The sequence below is a fragment of the Oratosquilla oratoria genome, chromosome 5 (assembly GCF_046742065.1).
Source record: "Oratosquilla oratoria isolate Oo_2021 chromosome 5, ASM4674206v1, whole genome shotgun sequence".
NCBI lineage: Eukaryota > Metazoa > Arthropoda > Malacostraca > Stomatopoda > Squillidae > Oratosquilla > Oratosquilla oratoria.
In genome coordinates, this window is record NC_134781.1 from 87,777,104 (window position 1) to 87,795,872 (window position 18,769).

The 18,769-nt window shown below is 39.7% G+C and overlaps 1 protein-coding gene across 11 annotated transcripts; it reads right to left on the reverse strand.

Annotated features, from left to right (window-relative positions):
• Positions 1-688: 688 nt before the first annotated feature.
• LOC143025643 (EEF1A lysine methyltransferase 1) lies at positions 689-9,777 on the reverse strand. Of its 11 annotated transcripts, none has more exons than XM_076185622.1 (5): positions 9,463-9,495; positions 7,721-7,820; positions 4,755-4,908; positions 1,910-2,057; positions 689-1,057 (listed from the first exon to the last, which is right to left on the reverse strand). In XM_076185622.1, the coding sequence occupies exons 3-5, from the start codon at positions 4,905-4,907 to the stop codon at positions 702-704; spliced, it is 657 nt and encodes a 218-aa protein (XP_076041737.1). In that variant the 5' UTR covers position 4,908; positions 7,721-7,820; positions 9,463-9,495; the 3' UTR covers positions 689-701. The 11 variants fall into 11 exon arrangements, with proteins under 11 accessions (XP_076041737.1, XP_076041738.1, XP_076041739.1 ...); XM_076185623.1 differs by having other exon boundaries at positions 7,721-7,794; positions 9,463-9,492; XM_076185624.1 differs by lacking the exon at positions 9,463-9,495 and adding an exon at positions 9,353-9,371 and having other exon boundaries at positions 7,721-7,794.
• Between the last annotated feature and the right edge of the window lie 8,992 nt (positions 9,778-18,769).

Consider the following 18,769-nt stretch of genomic DNA (forward strand, 5'->3'; position numbering starts at 1 on the left):
ACTTTGACCCAAGCATTGTAGTGAGGGACAGGGATGATGCTTTATCCACAATGAAGGGATCTAGGTTGGGTGTGGGAGGGGTCAGTTGGATGTATACTTTGACTTGACCACCCCTCATAAAGGTGAAAACAGTGGGCAAGATATAGGCGTGACCTTTCATCCATGCGGAACTTAGATGAGAGGGAGGATAGGGTGGTGGATGGGAGTGGGTACATGCCTTTTGACTTGGCTACCTCCCTTATAAGGGGGAAAAAAGCTTTTGGTACATAGATAGCAGGGGGTAGGATGGTGCCACCTTATGGAAGACTATTTGAAGTAGAGTACTTAATGCAGTGTGTCCCTATGACCTCACAAAGCCAAGCAGCCTTAAACCACTTCTATTCCAACTTCATGCCCAAGTAATGAAGTTGTTGTTGTTGTTGTTGTCGTTCCCTAGACTGTCTGTCCGAGCAGTCCCATCTCCCCAAGGAATGCCACAGCCGAAACTGGGTTTTCCCACAAATCCTTTATAGAGTGTATGTTGTGTTGTTTGCGTGCATGATTGTGTATAATGCAGTCTTCCATTATGTGTTGTATGGTATGTGGTGAAGTGTTACATCCTGGGCAGCTGTTCACAATGCGGTCATCCAGCCTCTTCTGGTAGCTTAGAAGTAATGAAGTTCTGATATTAGGTTAACAAATATACAAATGCCTTTCTTAACTTAACTGTATTTACATGTAGCATCAATATCATAATTGGCAAAACATACAAAAGGATTACTCAACTGATTAGCATGTCTAATTACAAAATTACTTTTCTTGACCCCACACAAACGATGCGCAAGGTTTTCCATTACAGCACCTGTACATATAATGATCTTAGCATTTGGTTTAGCAACAAATTTCACTGTAACAGCAGTCTTTGTGAGGCACTCATCAGACAAATAAGGGGGATCAGCAACAATGACATCAAATGTTTCTCTGAAGTCTCTTGGAATGTCTAGAGGACTTTTATAATCATAGAAAGTGAAGTCATCTTTGTACACAGCAAATCTTGTATCATACTCGAAGAGATGCACTGAAAGCATAAAAAAACTGTATTAGATAACAGTAGAATCTGAAGTAACATGAATCCTAAGCAACTTTATTGTAGGGTCAATAAATGTGGTAAGGAAACAATGTAGTGTTCACTTCACAAATTTTACAAAATTTTCACTTTTCCTTTTCGTCACTGTTCGTATCCCACTGCGCCACCATCTATTGACCCTACAATAAATGGTGGCAGCGGAGGGATACGAATAGTGACGGAAAGGAAAAGTGAACATTTGTGAAATGAACACTACATCGTTTCCTTACCACATTTATTGACCCTACCGAATTAGCTTGAACCGACAAAGCGGTCATAATTTTTAGGTATGTACAATCATGATTTTCCTTAATAAATTACTTGTATTCTATCAATGGTTTAAAAAAAATTCTAAATATTTCATCTGTGAAAATGCAGACCCTAATACTACATATTGAAATTTTGTGATTCATAACTCAGAAAAAAAAATCAAAGAAAAGAAAAGAAAAGAAAAAAAAAAAAAAAAAAAAAAAAAATCAAATCAACACGATATGCAAACCATTTGTTATAATACTACCTCCTCTAAATATCAATAAAATCAGAACTACAGTAATACATACATCTAAGTGTAATGAATGTATAAATAAACCTCTAAATGATTCAAAAACTAATAACATTTAGGCAAATTTGTGAATAATTCCATCAATACAGTACTGTGTAGATTTTGTATTAACTGTAATTATAATACTTGGGGTTGGAGCAAGGCCCATGCAGATATGTAAGTACTGCAAGATGACATTTAACCAAAACCTAGCCTGAACAGCCTAAATAGTCCCTCAAAATCACAGAATACATATACCCTACCTTTACATTTTTTTTCGACGGAATGCAATGTTTTGTAGAGAGTTGGTGATGATATGCAGGCTATGGCACCCTCATCACCTGCTACACGGAGGCATTCTTTAGCTAACAAGTTTGCAGTGTCATCAGCATACCAGAACTGGCTGAGATTCTGTTTACAAAATCAAGACATTACTGTAAATATTATTGTAGACATCCATCCGTCATCTACGAGGAGCTAAGGTGAGAGGGAGGAAAGGATAGTGGATGTAAGTGGGTAAGTGCCTTGGTATATACATAGAATACTGACGAGAGAAAGAGCAACAGACAGGCAGACTAATAGAGACACAGAGACAAAGACATACAGACTGACAGAGAAAGAAAGACAGCCAGACAGATAGAGAGACAGACACACAGAGAGAGACAAGCAGTAAGACAGAGATAACAAATTGCATAGCAACGAGCAAGAAATTTACATATTTGGCCAATCAATATGGATGGACCAATGGGATAACAAATTGCATAGCAACGACCAAGAAATTCACATATTTGCCCAATCAATATGGATGGACCAATGGGATAACAAATTGCATAGCAACGAGCAAGAAATTTACATATTTGGCCAATCAATATGGATGGACCAATGGGAGGGGGACACGCCACCCTGCAGAAACGCAGGGTGGTGTGGTGGGCGGTGTGCAATACATGGTGTAGCAAGCCACACATGGTTTGAATCTTCCAAGAGCTTCATGGACGCACAACACCATTTACAGTAATCCCTTTTGTATCTTATGTTAGTTGAGCCAAAGAGTCATCCAGATACGGAGAAAATCTTTGATATAATGCATTGCCATCCCACCCCAAAGTGATCTCAACAGTCCATCCTTTCACTGTACCTTTATGCATTGGAGATGCATACATTGAGTAAATAAAGTAAATTACAAGACAAAATAAATAAATAAATAAATAAAATATCTTATACCGTATTTGAACATGTAAAAAAGTGTACTGTAAAATTGCAGCAATAAAATGACAGGAAAAAGAAAAAAAAAAAATCTTAACAATTTGGATCCCTAGATATAGGTGACATCAGATATAGTGTAATCATATACGCATGGAATTACTGTACTCTCTCTGCAGTAACCCATATAAATTAAAAACCATATAAGAATATTCCTCCAAACAGTATCCTATGTATTTAAACTGTGTATGTGAAGCAACTGTATATGGAAGCTGAAGAACAATACAAAATATTAGCTACTGCATATATTCATATACCAAGGGCTTTTTTCCCCTTACTAGGGAGGTAGCCAAAGTAAAAAGGCATAATTCTGTTCCCACCCATTTCATCCCCACCCACTCCACTCCCATTCACCACCCCTCCCTCCTCCTTTTCTTGGCTCCTAGATGACGGGCCATCTCTGCCTCTTGCCAATTGTCCTGGGTCATACACAATGCAGAAGACAGTATATTCACAGCAAGGCTGCTTCATTTAATCGGCGACCTCCCCCCCCCCCCCCACTGTCCCCTCATGCAGAAAAGGAAGATGGGGAGAAATACCCTTGGGCATCACAATATCATTCACACATAACCACTTATAAACCACCCCCCATCCCCCACCCACTCCTTTTCTTGTATTGCAGCATCATCTTTACACAACCATTCTCCACTCACCCCAACCTTCTGTCGTCTCCCTTCATTCCTCAACAGCCACCCCCTCTTTCTCAATGCCCCTTTTACCCCATCCATCCATCTCATCCTTGGTCACTCCCTCCTGTTCACTCCATCCACCTCTGCCCTCCACACTTCTTTTACTAATATATTTTCACTTAATCATTATCTACTAAACGAATGAAAACCATGTACAAATCATGAAAGGTGATACAGGCTTCTTAATCAAGAATGTTTCACAGTTTCAGATATGCATTACCAGAAGAAAAAAAAAATGCAGTTTCTTTTTCAGGTAAAATGCATATGGTCAGTAAGTAGGTACAGGTTTTCATGTTAGCATCACAACAGTAGGTAACCTCAGTGATGAAAAAGAAGAAGAGGTATGACATATATCTACTTCTCAGTTTCCAGATTTTTTTTTTATGTCTGTGCTAAAGAAGGCATTTATTTTGATTTCCATGTTATATTTTGGATGCAGCCTTAGCATATACCCATTTCCAGAAAACCATTCTAATCACTGATGACACCTGATATTTGTTACTCTGAGTATCTTATGAATGAATGACACACAACTGGAAATGAATTAGCAATGGAGGGTACTGCATGTAATACTTAATCCGTTTCTATTTTATGCCACGATAGTTGACAATACAACATGAGTAACTGATATGGTATGTGATACAAAATCCCTTTCTCTCTTCTCCTTGTATGCAGTTAATAGTCTAAGGACTTTAGTGACATCCCTAGAGACTAAGTCACTTAGCATTCTTTTATGACTGGAAAATAATCTCCACTCAAAAATAGCCACCTGCCTTAAACCTTTCCTGTACCACATGTTATATTGTCCCTAATATCAGAAGTACTGATTATTGCTAATGAAGTACTTTTCTCTCTGCCATTCCCTTCTTTCCCCCATTCCTTTCACTCTCCCTGTATTTCAGAAAAGAAAGTTATTGTCTGTATGGTGCCAAAGAATAGCTATTATGTTGCTAATCCTAATTAAGGACTGCACTAATGATCTTATTACATTATTATGGCAGTGTTCCTTCTCAAAAGATATTGCCAATACACAAAATAAATAAACAAATAAATAAATAAATAAATAACAATAATAATAATAAATAAATGTACTAAGTTCACTTGTATCTTTCTGCAAAATCTTGTTGGATCTCCAAAACTTTAGTTTGGTTACACTTACCCAATTTTCATCAAAGTTATCAGGAACACATCCTCCTTGTATTTCCTGAAGCTTTTGCTCTCGCTCATCTTGTTCTTTATAAAATTCAAGAAGGGCATTCATAGTGTCTGATGATAACTGTGGACGATCATCATCACTTTCCTGATCACTCATGCTGAAGAACAAAACAGTAAATATGTACGCAGAAAATAAATACAAAATTTCAATAATATACATACATATATATGTGTGTAATTCACCATGGTCTTGGATCACGTGTTAGACTCATGATTGACAGCTATTTCCCTCCTGGAAGAGAGCTCAGAGCTCATATATGAATGACTGATCTATGGGTAATGCTGTGACCTTACACACACAATTCCCCTCCCATGAGAGTTGGAGTAACAACTTGCAGCACAGCAATATTGAAATGATTTCAGCCCTGGGCAGGATTAGAACCCAGACTGCCATAGTGGCAGCTGCGATTGTTATAACCATGCCATCGAGTTGTGTATATATAAATATGATTATGCACACATACAAATAACCATAAAGTGGGGACCAGTTGGTTGTTGCCCTTTGTATTCTCTCAATCTTGCTTATATCCTTCATTCTGTGTCGGGACTATAACACTGATACATATCTGTGTTTTGATCAATTTTTTCATAATTTCTTCATCCATATAGTGAAAAGCCACTTTAATCTTCTGCAGCAGTCTGTACATCTCTTCCAAAATCCTGCTGATATGTTTGTCAGGTGACAGGTTGTTATTTATCAACATTCCCAAATCTTTCTCCTCTTTTTCTTTTGTAATGGGTTCACACTTGTCCCCTTTTCCCTTGTAAAGTGGAACTATACAGGCACTCCTCCAGTCCTCCGGCACTCTACCCTCTCTCTAGCAAACATTAAATAACCTCACTAGCCAGTGAAGGGAGTGGAGTGTATTTAGGGATGGAATGGGTGGGAGTGATTTTGTGCCTTTTTCTTTTTGGCTACCTCCCTTGAAAGGGGGAAAAAGCCTTGGTATATGTATGTATGTATGGTATGTGAGATTGTGTTGGAGGATGGCATCAAAACCTTTACAAATGTCAAGTGTTATAAGAAGTGTTTTGTGTGGGAGCCTATCTAAATTGATGCGATAAAAAACTCTGGTGTAAGATCTATCAAATGAATGTTTGTTCAGTGTAGTGGTCTAAAACCATGTTGTGATTTGGGAAGTGAGTGATTTGTGGAGTGATACGTTGTAGTATGAAGTATTTTATGACTTTGAAGGGGATGCAGAGACATGGTTGGCTATCCCCTTTATAAGGGGGAAAAAAGCTCTCAGCATATAAATTAAACAAATCAAATACAGGCTTTTATATATCTCTATCAAATTTCTTTTTTTTTTTTTTTGTTCCAATGTCAGCCCCCAATGCTCAAATCTTTCTTCATAATCAAAGTCTTCGAGTTCCAGCATACATTGGGCAGAGCACAGATCCCAGTGGTCTGAGGTTATCTCTAGTCTCTCTAATTAGACAGATAATAGCAATGAGTGATCTCAAGTGTATCATATAATGGTGCTTCAAATGATACAAAGTTTGCAATCTGTCCTGATAGAAGATGGAGATAAAAATATGGTAAATTTAAAGTGCACACCTAAATGATATAGCAATAGAAAAAGGATTATAGGTAAAATTTTTGTTGTGCACACCTACACGATATAGTAATAGAAAATTAATGGTTAATTTTGTAAATTATAATAGATCAACGTAATATGCGATTTTCTTAGCAGAAATCAATAACAAAAAAATTGCTAAAGCATATTTTCTAACAAACAAATTTGTGGCGGTTGAATGATATGCCATGTTTGTTTTGATAGGTGCCAAGGTCAAAGAAATGAAAAGATGATAAATTAGTCTATTCTAACCTAACCTAACTAACCTACATAACCTAACCAATGTTTAGTAATTCAGTACCTCAAATTCTAAAGATCATCCAGGTCGTCGTCTTCACAGATGCTGAAGGCCTGATTATCATCATACCTTGGGCAATTAACAGATGAGGCAGAACCCCGTGTTCTCTCATAAAGTCCAAGGAAGCCCTATGGTCTTTGTAACAGCACTTACTAACACCACCTGGAGTTGGAGAACAACCAGTCCACAATGTGAAAGCCATCATCTGCTAGTGACTAGACTGGCATGGCTTCCATACCATATCCTAGCAGCCTCGTTCATTACCAAATTTGCTTGTAGCAAGGTTTTTTGTTTTTTTATTTCTGCCAAGGAGGTGCCAAGATGTGAGGGAGGGAAGAGGGTGGAGGGTAGTGGAGTATGTAGGGGATGGAATGAGTGGGAGTGGTTTCTATGCCTTTTTCTTTTTGGCTACCTCCCGTGTAAGGGGGAAAAAGTCTTTGGTATATGTATTTCTACAGAGAAAATTGCACATTATGTTCATGTATTATAATTCACAAAATTAATATAATTTTCTATTGCTACATCACATAGGTGTGCACAACTAAAATAATACCAAATATTTATTTTGTAAATTATAATACGTCAACATATCATAGGGTTTTCTTGGAAGAAATAAAAAAAACTTGCTAAAAGCAATACACTGCCAAACAGAGCCACAATGAGTGCTTCCAGATGCCATGTTTGTTCTGATGGGTATGGAAATCAATTAAACTATGATAAATTGTTCAGTTCTAAATGACCTTAACCTTCATTTAGTAATGTGGTGCAGTAAGTCCTCGATATACGGTACATATGCGTTCCTGAAAACCTTACCACAAATTGAAATTACCGTATACCGAACCCATTATAAAATGTAATAATAGGATATAGCAGATGTACCTTCTCCCTGCTCTTTCCTCTTCAAAATATCTAATGGATACTGTATCTGTGAATTTTTCTTACCATAAGTAGAATCAAGGGTAGTAATTACCAAATACCGTAACTGTGAATTTACCAGATAAAGAATTACCGTATAAGTAGGACTCGCTGTACCTGTAATGCTAAAGGTCATCAGTGTCATCGTTGTCATCAGGGATGGTGACGGCTGGTTTTGGCATCTGATCGGACTGGGGGGAGTAGAGGTGTTTCATTGCTTCAAGAAAAGCATGAATTCATATATTTAATTTACAAAATCAATATATATCATATTGATATAACACTTAGGTGGTCTCACTAATTGCCGAACAAACCGAACAAAACCGATAAAAGCCGAACATACCAACAAAACCCAAACAAGGACGGTTTTTGCTCAAATGCACACTTCTATATATATATGGTTGCATTATTTGAACTATTTTCTTTAAAATGTGTGATTTCCATGTAATATGATCAAAGAGAAGTTACGTTTTTATCCTCTGCAAAATTACCGAACACAGCTACGATTCGTCCAGCCTGCCATCTATGATCACTGGTGGTATGGATCAAACTACACTCTTTTAAGTTTCTTACTGTTGTGTTATTAGTGTAATAGACTGCATATAGTTGAATTATTTCAACTATTTTCTTTAAAATGTGTGATTGTCATGTAATTTGACCAAAGAGAAGTTATGTTTTGTCCTCTGCAGTGTGACATAACACATTTTAAAGAAAATAGTTGAAATAATTCAACTATATGCAGTCTATTACACTAATATCACAATAGTAAGAAACTTAAAAGAGTGTAGTTTGATCCATACCACCAGTGATCATAGATGGCAGGCTGGGTCGAATCGTAGCTGTGTTCGGTAATTTTGCAGAGGATAAAAACGTAACTTCTCTTTGATCATATTACATGGAAATCACACATTTTAAAGAAAATAGTTCAAATAATGCAACCATATATATTTAGAAGTGTGCATTTGAGCAAAAACCGTCCTTGTTTGGGTTTTGTTGGTATGTTCGGCTTTTATCAGTTTTGTTCAGTTTGTTCAGCAATTAGTGAGACCCCACTTAGGTATGCACAAGATAGCCATTGCCATTTTCAAACTGACATTGACAGGACTGGACAGATGACACAAACATGGCATCTCAAACCTATTGTCACATCTCCGTTCATTAGTGTATTTGCTTTTAGATTTTTTTTTTCTTATCTATTTCCACCTGAAAAACATTGTCAATGTATTTTGATTTACAAGTTGAAATATACTTTTGTATTGATATATCACGTAGGTGTAAACTTCCTTAGTAATAGCAAACATACCAAAGGATGAAATTATCATGATTCATTTCAAATACAGGGTAGGTAAATTATTACCAGTTGGATCTGGGTTAGGTATTTGCAAGTTTCAACATATACATAAGGACAAGTGACCCAAATGCCCCTACTTACAAAGTAGAAAGATGTGAAAATGTGTTTGCATATTAATGGAATAAAAAAAAAGCAATATACAAGTTGAGCTTTTACACTGATGCAGGTTCTATTCCAGTATTACGCAAACATATTCCTCACTTTTCTCTTATGTATTTGAAAGACCTATTTTTTCAATGGAATGATTACCGTACGTTACGTTAGGTTTGATTATATTAAGTTAGGAACCACTGAACGACGTAAGTTCCACATCATCATCATGTGTTTGAGTGTTGCTGGAATTTTACCATTTAGTGCCTTTCCCAATTCAAGTTTGTACCGATTATCCTGATATATACCCTATGTTCATCCTAAAAAGCTATGACTTCTTTATATCAGCTAACAAAACTACGGTGGTATCGTCCGCTCTACTACAACTCCCAATAATTTTGGGTCGCTATAACCTCACGTTATCTTTCAGGGCCGCAGATCACCTAACTATTGTTTATGTTCATACACAGCACTGCGGCCGGTAGTAGTCCGTTCTAGCGAGCTTCCTTCTTTTCTTTCTTTTTTACTACTCTTGGTCAGTAGAGGGTGACATTTATCCTTTAATTTTTGCACCCGTTTACTGTTACATTATTATTCACCTGCGTAGCACCTGTTGTTTATGTTTACCCGCTGCACTTCGGCCGGTAGTAGTCCGTTCTAGCGAGCTTCTATTTTTTTCTCTACTCTCGGTCACTAGAGGGTGTTACACCATATTATTCACCTCCATATCACCCTGTCAATAGTGAAGGGCTTAATGGCAGTTTTGGATTAGAATTGAGATGGGTTGTGATGTACAACGTACACATATAGGGCAGAAGGATTGAGGTTTTTTTTCAGGCATCTACTAGTATTACAAAATTAGTCATAATATTTCTCTACTGTTATGGTTATTTGCTCACCAAACACATGTCTAATATGCTTACCGCCCATCTCCCTCGTAATAATAAAGGCAGGGTCCTCATGGGGAGAGGTGGGTATATACCCCTAGAGCTGCACATTTGATTCACACTATCGGTCCGGTCGCGCTCCGCTCTCGGTTCTGAGGTATTCAACGTCCCTCCCTCGACACCAGTAGAAGTCTTACTATCAGTTACGAAGGATGTGTAACTTTTCTGACGCCGAGTTGGCAATAATCGCTATTGCACTTGATGAAGAAGAAGGAAAACAAAATAGAAAAAGAAAGAGATTGTGGGTTCATCCTATGTTGCAAGATAGGAAGACTGAAGGAGAATTTCATACTCAGTATCCTCGTCTTATTGATGATAAGAGTAAACTCCACAGCTATTTCAGAATGAACAAAGGAACATTTGAGAAAATACTATCCAATATTGAGGATGACCTGAAATGTACCAGAAGATGCTGCACTTCCTGGCACTGATGTGCTTGCACCATACGTTATAGTGGGAGATGAGGCTTTCCCGCTGAAGAGAAATTTGATGAGGCCCTACCCAGGTTCACAGACTGAACATAAGGTAGAGAAGAGGATTTTTAATTATAGATTATCTAGAGCCAGGAGGATAGTTGAGTGCACATTTGGTATTCTAGTGCAAACCTTCAGAATATATTTAAGGAAACTTAAAGCTATGCCTTCTAACGCTAATGCAATCATTACAACAACATGCATACTTCACAATCTGATACACCCAAATGCTGTTGCATTACCAGATACTGTTGTCATGCCTCCATCAAACACAGTACGTCCAATGAGAGGAAGAGGGGGAAATGATACAAAGGAGGCTTTTGGCGTGCGAGAAACACTGAAAGATTATTTCAGCTCCCCAGCTGGTTCAATGCCTTGGCAAAATGATAAAATATAAGTAGACAAACACACTTGTGTAAGAATATTTGTTGAGTGAGCTAAGGAGATGCATTTCCGCAGTGGGTAATAGGCTGTTATTATACATACGGAATTTCTTTCTTCGGTTAATAATGTGTATTTTTTGTTCTCTCAGTACCTTGGCAATATGATAAGTATGCAAACATTATTGTATAGGAAAATTGTTTAGTGAGGATAGGAAATGCATTTCCACAGTGGACATTAGGCTATTGTATGGAATTTCTTACCTTCACAACCCAGCTGCCTGCTTATTTCAACACAGCTTCTTCTTTTTGCTACGTTATCACTGTAGTGCAGCAAAGTCAGGTCATACAGCTCTGGTTTACCTTTTGACTAATTCTATTAGCATTTCATCTGAATCCACAAAATTAAAGTAAGTTTTGTAGGTTATATTTTATTCAGTTGGTGCTTATGTATATCCTCGCTGTACGCATTGTCATTGTATCAGTGATAAATAAAAAGAAAACGTATTTTTATCATTTTTCTAACTTTCTCATGATCCCATTGTGGTGTTTTCTTTGGATTATCCATGGTTTGGTAGGACAGAAGGTAACACTACTTGCTTATATGAAGGCTGAATCTCGACTGGAGTGGAGCAGGAGGAGCAGGACCGTGGCAACTGAGTTCACACTGGCGCTCACGCTCCAGTAAAAATATCTTTTGACGGAACCGTGACCGGAGCGAGAGCGCCAGCGTGAATGCTTCCATTAAAATTAATGATACAATATTGGACTGGACCGAGAGCGGAGCGCGACCGGACCGATAGTGTGAATCAAGCCTTAGAGGGCGGCAATTCTAGTCTGAACATGCTGTCACAATTTTTGAAATTGTGACACCCTGCTCGCTGTCTCCCCTTCCCATTTTCACGCGTCCGATTTCTCACCGCTTCGGTCCTTCATTCCCTATACTTCTAGTAGCTACATCCTGTCCTTTCTCCTCCTCTTTATCCTCTTCAACTGTCGTGCCATTTTTGACAATCAATTTCAGTGCCTTAACGAAGGGAGAGACTTCTAATTATCTAGAAACCCCCACCCCGTTTGATTCGTGTTCCCATAGCCAAGCTCAACGGTTTTTGCGCCCAAACAAAGCGCCCAAACAACCCCCCCTCCCCCCCTGCGCGCTGCCACATATTTGTTTTAAGCTAGGCAATTAGAATAATTAGGATTGTATCTAACCCGCTCGTGAACAGTGTCTACCTCATGGAACAATTGGAACTGTGTCACCTCCCACATGAACATTATTCGTAGTACCCTTCACAACTAGGGTCGGAGACGTAGAACTATTGGCAACGTCGGAAGTCGGCTAGCGGGCATTTTGACCTGACCTGCCGCAGGACACAAGGCAGTCTAAGCATCGAGTTCATCAAAGGAGGTCGGACCGCTCGTTCTCGGAAGTCCAATCGTGTCCTTTCCTCCCTCATGTGACTGTTGGGGATTTTCACCCTTGAGAGCCAATCGAGTGTCGATTATTTGGGTACAAACCCCCTCACGCGAGAACTCTAAGAGTGCAGTGCGATTGACCGGGACTACGTCGGTGAAGTGACTTGCAAGCCCATCACAGCGCCCGCCCAGGCCGTCACCCCCCGCCCCCACCAAATGCGGAGAAGCGCCGGTCGGAGCTCAGCAGGAGACCACGCTAATTGAAGACGTCTCCACAAGCAAGACACATATTAAGTACAAATACTTTAACAATTTCTTAAGCTAGGAACGCGCGCAGGGAATAGATAGGATGTATGTATGAAAGCCAACTGTTAAAACCCTTATTTAATGTCAAGTAGCATATTTATAGTGTTTAATTATTTAATTCATTAAAACTCACAATAGGAGTTCTGGGTTTCATTAGCCTAGGACGGTTCACTTAATGAGTTGTCCCATCATCCCCTCACCCCTATTTGATTTACTCTCACGCTTGCCTTGGAGGGAAGGAGAGTGGTCCCGAGATGTGATACAAATCGCCTGGACTTCGGTTCCCCAACTGCAGCTATCTTCCTCCTCCCTTCATCAATCACTTAAGGTACGTGTTACCCACACCACCTCATCTACCACCTTCTTCCACTGTCCAGGAATTTGCGTCACATGCCGCCCACAAGGCTGGCAAAATAATAATAATAAATCAAAGAAGCCCTAAATACCTTACCGTAATATACAAATTTTGCGTTAGAATCAACAGAATATGAAATATTTTCCCCTTATCCTTTCCGCAATAGGGACATTAAATAACATTTTTAAAATCGGTTTAATTGTTTCGCAAGCCAATAGCTACAATAGGCAGTAGGGAATGGTGGAGATGGGTAATGGTGATGAGGGAAGGAGGGGGGCGTCACTTTTTAAATTGGGCGTGAAGTATCACTCCCACGGGCTTTGAGCCCGTGCGATGGTGTTTATTTAAGACACACCATGTTAAGAGGAAGTGGAATAGTGGAGTTCTTTCCCCTGAATCGGCCCTTAGACATGTAACGGTTATGAATTAACGGACAGCATGAGCAGGCTGTGGCCTGGAAACATAAGTTGTAATGTGCACTACCTAAGTGATATCAAAAGCAACTCAAGTACGCGCTCAATCAAGCACATGTAATCCCATACAAGGTCTAAATATACAGGTCAGACCGTTTGAATTCTTCTGCGCAGCTTCTGACGTCATTAGGCTGGGTCCATTTTCTCTTTGTGAAACACTGAAGAAAACTGTGAAACGCCAAGGAAGACAGGAACTATAATATTTTATATATATATATTATATATCATATATATTATATATTCATATATATATAGACAGGAACTATAATATTTTATATATATATTTTATATAATATTTGTCAGAATATAACTAATTGCGTGGAGCGGTGCGAGCGAAAGCAACGTCTTTCCCAAACGACGCATCAGCTTCAACTGACAGCTATAGGACCCGCCAACCCCACTTTGAACAGCCAGGTGACGTTCACGGGCCCGCTGCGCCAACTCCCTCGAAATTCGGTCGGAAGTGGTTAGACCTTATATTCTTAGATCTTGATCCCATAGTAGGTCTGTATGATAACCGTTAGAGTTACACATTAGGCGACGTCTATGATGAGGCACGTATACATAATCACAATGATTGTGCCCATGAACAGATGCCTGATCTGGATCACGGCCCTTCAGCTGCAGACATGATCTAAAAGGAAGGAAATAAGGGTAAACAATAAGTAGATCAGTCACAAGCTTAGAAGAAGAACAACAAAACATATATAACATTTGTTAGCCCCTTGTTTACAGAATTTCGTTTTGTTTGCAGAATACGACTCACCCATATGGGTTACACACACCTCACTGCCTCACATGTAACTGCAGAATAAGTATAAGGTTTCACCTTCTCCGCTCGACCGTTAATTTCCTACATATGACATTACATTCAAACTATTCCAAACATCTTCTCAGCGGTCAAAATCTGCTGCAGTCCATTGCCACTCGCATGAAACCGGTGTCAACGCCATCTGTAAATTATGACACCTGGGAACACACTATTGACCTTTGCTAATAGCGCCTCTTGTACGAGTTGCGTTCAAAGCGTTAAGAAAAGTAATTAATAAAGTACATTTTATTATTATTTTTTTCGTCTCGATGTCTGATAAGGTATTGAGAATTAATCGGTGCAATTGTGCTTATTCCGAGAGAAGGCTGTAGAGAGAAAAAATGTGATAGAAGAAAACTGACTGTATTTTTTAAATCAGCATGCCAATTTTAGTCTAAATCAACTGGAAAGCGAACTCAACAGAAATCATGTTCAAAATTGTTCCCCAGCGTTATAGAATCTGAGGAACTGGTTATTTCACAAATGTGACTGGGCACAGTAGGCTGTTCAATATTCTATTCAGTTATTTAGTTTTATGCAGTTACCTTTTATCAAGTATCAGTCGATCAAGCTGGCATGTTGAATCAAAGCAAATGCAAATGTAAGACCAGGGATTTTTTTTTTTTATTTTTTTTAGGATTATTATTTTCGTAATTGCGTTTTATTTTTAGTGTACTACATACGGGTTGATGAAAGAATATTAGGATGGTTTGGACACATGGAAAGAATGAGTGAAGGAAGACTAGTAAAAGAGGTGTGGAAGGCAGATGTGGAGGGAGTGAACATGAGGGGGCGTCCTAGGATGAGGTGGATGGATGGGGTGAAGCTTTGGGGAAGAGGGGAATGTCTGTTGAGGAAGGACGGGAGAGGACAGAAGACAGGGGTGAATGGAGAGTGGTAGTATATGGATGATGTTGTGATAGCATGAGGTGGAATGGGCGGGTGGATGGTGGGTGAGGTAGTATGTGTGAGCAATATTTGACGCAGGCCGAAGGGATTTCTCCCCGCCCTCTCATTTCATGCAATGGGGGGACGGAGAGGGGGGGTCGCCGATTTAATGAAGCGATGTGGATGTGCTGTGTCTTGCGACACTGCTTCTGACCCAGGGCAGTGGACAAGGTGCAGGGATGACCCGTCATTTCAGGAGGTGCTAAGATAAGAGGGAGGGTGGAGGGGTGTGGAGTGTATTCAGGGATGGAATGGGCGGGAATGATTTTATGACTTTTTCTTTTTGGCTACCCCCCTTGTAAGGGGGAAAAAAGCCTTGGTATATGTATGTATGTGTATGTACATACGGGCGTAATGTAGCACCGCCCACCCGTGACGTCACTAAGACGCGTTCGGACGGAGGCGTAGGTTAGAGCAATTAGCATTAAGAGGATTAGGAAAAATTCCAAAACCTCCAGTTCAGGATCCCACTTGAGGAATAGTTTAGGGGTCGATTTCAGCAGCTAGGGGTTGCATTGAGACGTGAAATGAAGTTCCACTATATAACGTGAGAGGGTGAGTTGGTAGATTTACGCAGGTATGCGAACGTAGAGCCTGCCCCACTGTACCGTTATGCGTAGCTGAGAATTAGTCTAACGCCCTACATACTCACATTAACAGGTACATGAGTTCACTCTGTAAGAGTAATGAAATAAAGTGACGATATCTGAGATTTATATGAAATATTGATAATATAGTAGATATGCATTAGCATTAAGGAGTTTAGACGAGTCTAACGCCCTACATACTCCCATTAACAGGGAGAAAAGGGTGCCAAGGGAGTGTAAACACAATCACTTGTTGCATAGAAAGGGGGGGGGGTTAGTCGAGGGTGTCACGTATATTCATTCAATAGAGGCCACTTCTTTATTCTCGTGTGTAACTGTTTTGTGATCGTCCTCTCGTAAGAATACGTATTTTAAGGACGTTATCTGAAATAGATTTAGATAAACAGACTGTGGCCAGAAGGTTGGAGCGTAATAACCACGCCCCCATACGTGTCCGTGACCTACTCAAGATTTCCCATACCCACCGACTCGTAGTTCCATAACTACGTCACCTAACTACCTCGCATGCTCGGGTACTTATACATTTCAATCTGCATGAACCCCTGTGTATTCAATATTGTCTAGTGGAAAATACCCACAATATATTTTTGTATGTTTTTACTTTTCTACAGTTTAATAATTAATTCACAGAAAAACCTAACCTACATTCTTTCATTACCCAACTGGGACATCGTTATTGTAGTGTCACGGGAGGCTACTCGCTACCCAGAACCAACAACGACCTGAGAGGGAGGAGACGTTTGATAGGCAGGATCAACTAATGGTTCCTTCATTGATCACACATATCCTTATGAGCGATTGGGTGGTGGCAGCGTATACCTCTAAGTCATCAGGCTTAACTCTTTTTTTTTTTAATTCCCAATTCGTCCTTATATGGGTATTGTTGATCACTCCCATTCGAGCAGCTCTTAGTTGAACCCTAGTCAGACGAGGCGCCTCAACCACCTCGCCCTTCCATCCCTCAGTTATAAGACCTTGATAAGAGTCGTTCTAGATGCTGCACGCCGCGACGGCACTATACAAATACAACAAGCATCGTGCAGTCATGTACCAAATATCGGTCAAGTTCGACCCTGAGCTGCTGGAATGTTATCTTATTTGCTTTCGCTTTGTACACTGGACGCCGCACAGGATCTGAAAGCAAACGGGCTGCATGATCTTTGTTTGCGCAGTAATTTCACAATTTAATTTTATTTTAATTTTTCTAATAGCTTTGAGACCTCCATATTAATATCAAATATGTGTAACCTTTCACTACTAATCTGTTTTGGTTACGCGGTTGTTCGTTCAGAATGAGCAATTTCACAACTTCATTGTGTTATTATTCAATTACGGTGTTTACTCTTGATATTAAGTGTGTCGTAGCCGACACCCGTGAAGTAAATCGAACGGGTGAAGTCGTGACGTCATCACAAACTACCTCGTGTATCCCAACTTCATTTGTTCGATATATTTCACGGGTGTCGGCTACGACACACTTAATATCAAGAGTAAACACCGTAATTGAATACACTTGTGAATGCACTATTACGTCAAAAATTAGGGCAGGGTGTGAATTAGGCTGTGCTAATATACCATGCTGATGTGAATGTTTATTTCGGAAATATGAGCGAAAAACGATGAGTCAAAGCCGCTGAAATACTTAGTAGACAATGTCATAATCGGGACGCCATATTTTCAAATACAGAGAGCGAGGGATAAAGCCGCACTAGGCGGGCTGAAACACTTCAAAGCCGGAACACATATGCTTGTATGCATAGGAAGGAAGCGATTCAGTGGTACTGAAGGAGTATGGTTCACTATACAAGGTGGGGGGGGGCATTGGTCTGTTGAATGTTGTTGGTAAGGTGTATGGGAGGGTGTTAATTGAATGGTCAAGGAAGGGAACAGATGGAGTAACTGGAGAAAAGCAATGTGGATTTAGGAAAGGAGGTTGTGTGGATATATCTATTTATCTGTATCAATTTATTAAATTACGAATTTTCATTCATTTGTTTGCTATTGTTTACTTTTTAAGAAGACAGATGTGCGAGAATTTGTTGGCATAGAATAAAGCTGTCTTTTGAGCTTCGTGTATTTGGAAAAGGCGTATGACAGGGTTGACGAGGATGTTGTGGAATGTGTTGCTGATGAGGGGAAGTCTGTTGAGGGAAATCAGAAGTTTTTAAGGTAATAATAGAGCATGTGTGCCGATACATAATGGTGTAAGGCTAAAGGGGATGCACCAGGGTTGTGTAATGCAATGTATATAGATAGGATGGTGCCGGATGTGAAGAGAAGGGTCTTGAGGTTCGGAGCTAGTAAGATTGAAGGGAAGTCAAAGGAGAGTTGCTGCGTTTATAGCAGAGTCGAAGGATAAATGAAATGCTGAGAGTCTGTATCGAATGCCCCGCAATGGATATGTATTCTGCATATTTGAACTCACAAAGGATACGTGTGATTGAGTAAATTTATCCAAACACACGTACACACACGCTCTCTCTCTCTCTCTCTCTCTCTCTCTCTCTCTCTCTCTCAAAGACTGTGCCTTCGTCTTAGACGACGAACGCGTACTACCCTCTCTCACATGCCTCAGAAACAGAATACGCGCAGCCACTCACGCCAAAACAACACGCTGAAGGGATGCGGAACGAGCCACCAGTGTCTCCATACAACACCACGACCACTTCCTACCTAGCCGCCACAAGTATCGCCGACGCGGACCTATGATAAGAAAACACAATGTTATCAGTACTCGTTTCCCAGGCTGAAGATGTGTCACATTACTCATCATATAGACTGTGTAACCGCCCTAATGCCAACACCCTTGAACATTATGGTCTCCAATACCCCATTGTGACAGACAGTATTCCACAGAGACAAGACGTGATAACTGTATGTAAATATTTAGTGACGATAACTTAGATATACTCCTAACTCGCCACCCCCATTTTGGGGGATTTTGATTGTTAAATCCTACCATACCTCCTTATGTGTCTCCTCACATAATACTATAACTAATGTACTAT

Bases quoted from the DNA above. Each gene is read 5' to 3' on its own strand.
- LOC143025643 (XM_076185620.1), bottom strand. From the start codon at position 8,932: ATGAATCATGATAATTTCATCCTTTG. The intron at 4,909-8,906 runs GTATGTTTGCTA...TTTGTTCTTCAG, and splicing joins CATGATAATTTCATCCTTTG to CATGAGTGATCAGGAAAGTG. The intron at 1,058-1,909 runs GTAGGGTATATG...TTATGCTTTCAG, and splicing joins CGTCGAAAAAAAATGTAAAG to TGCATCTCTTCGAGTATGAT.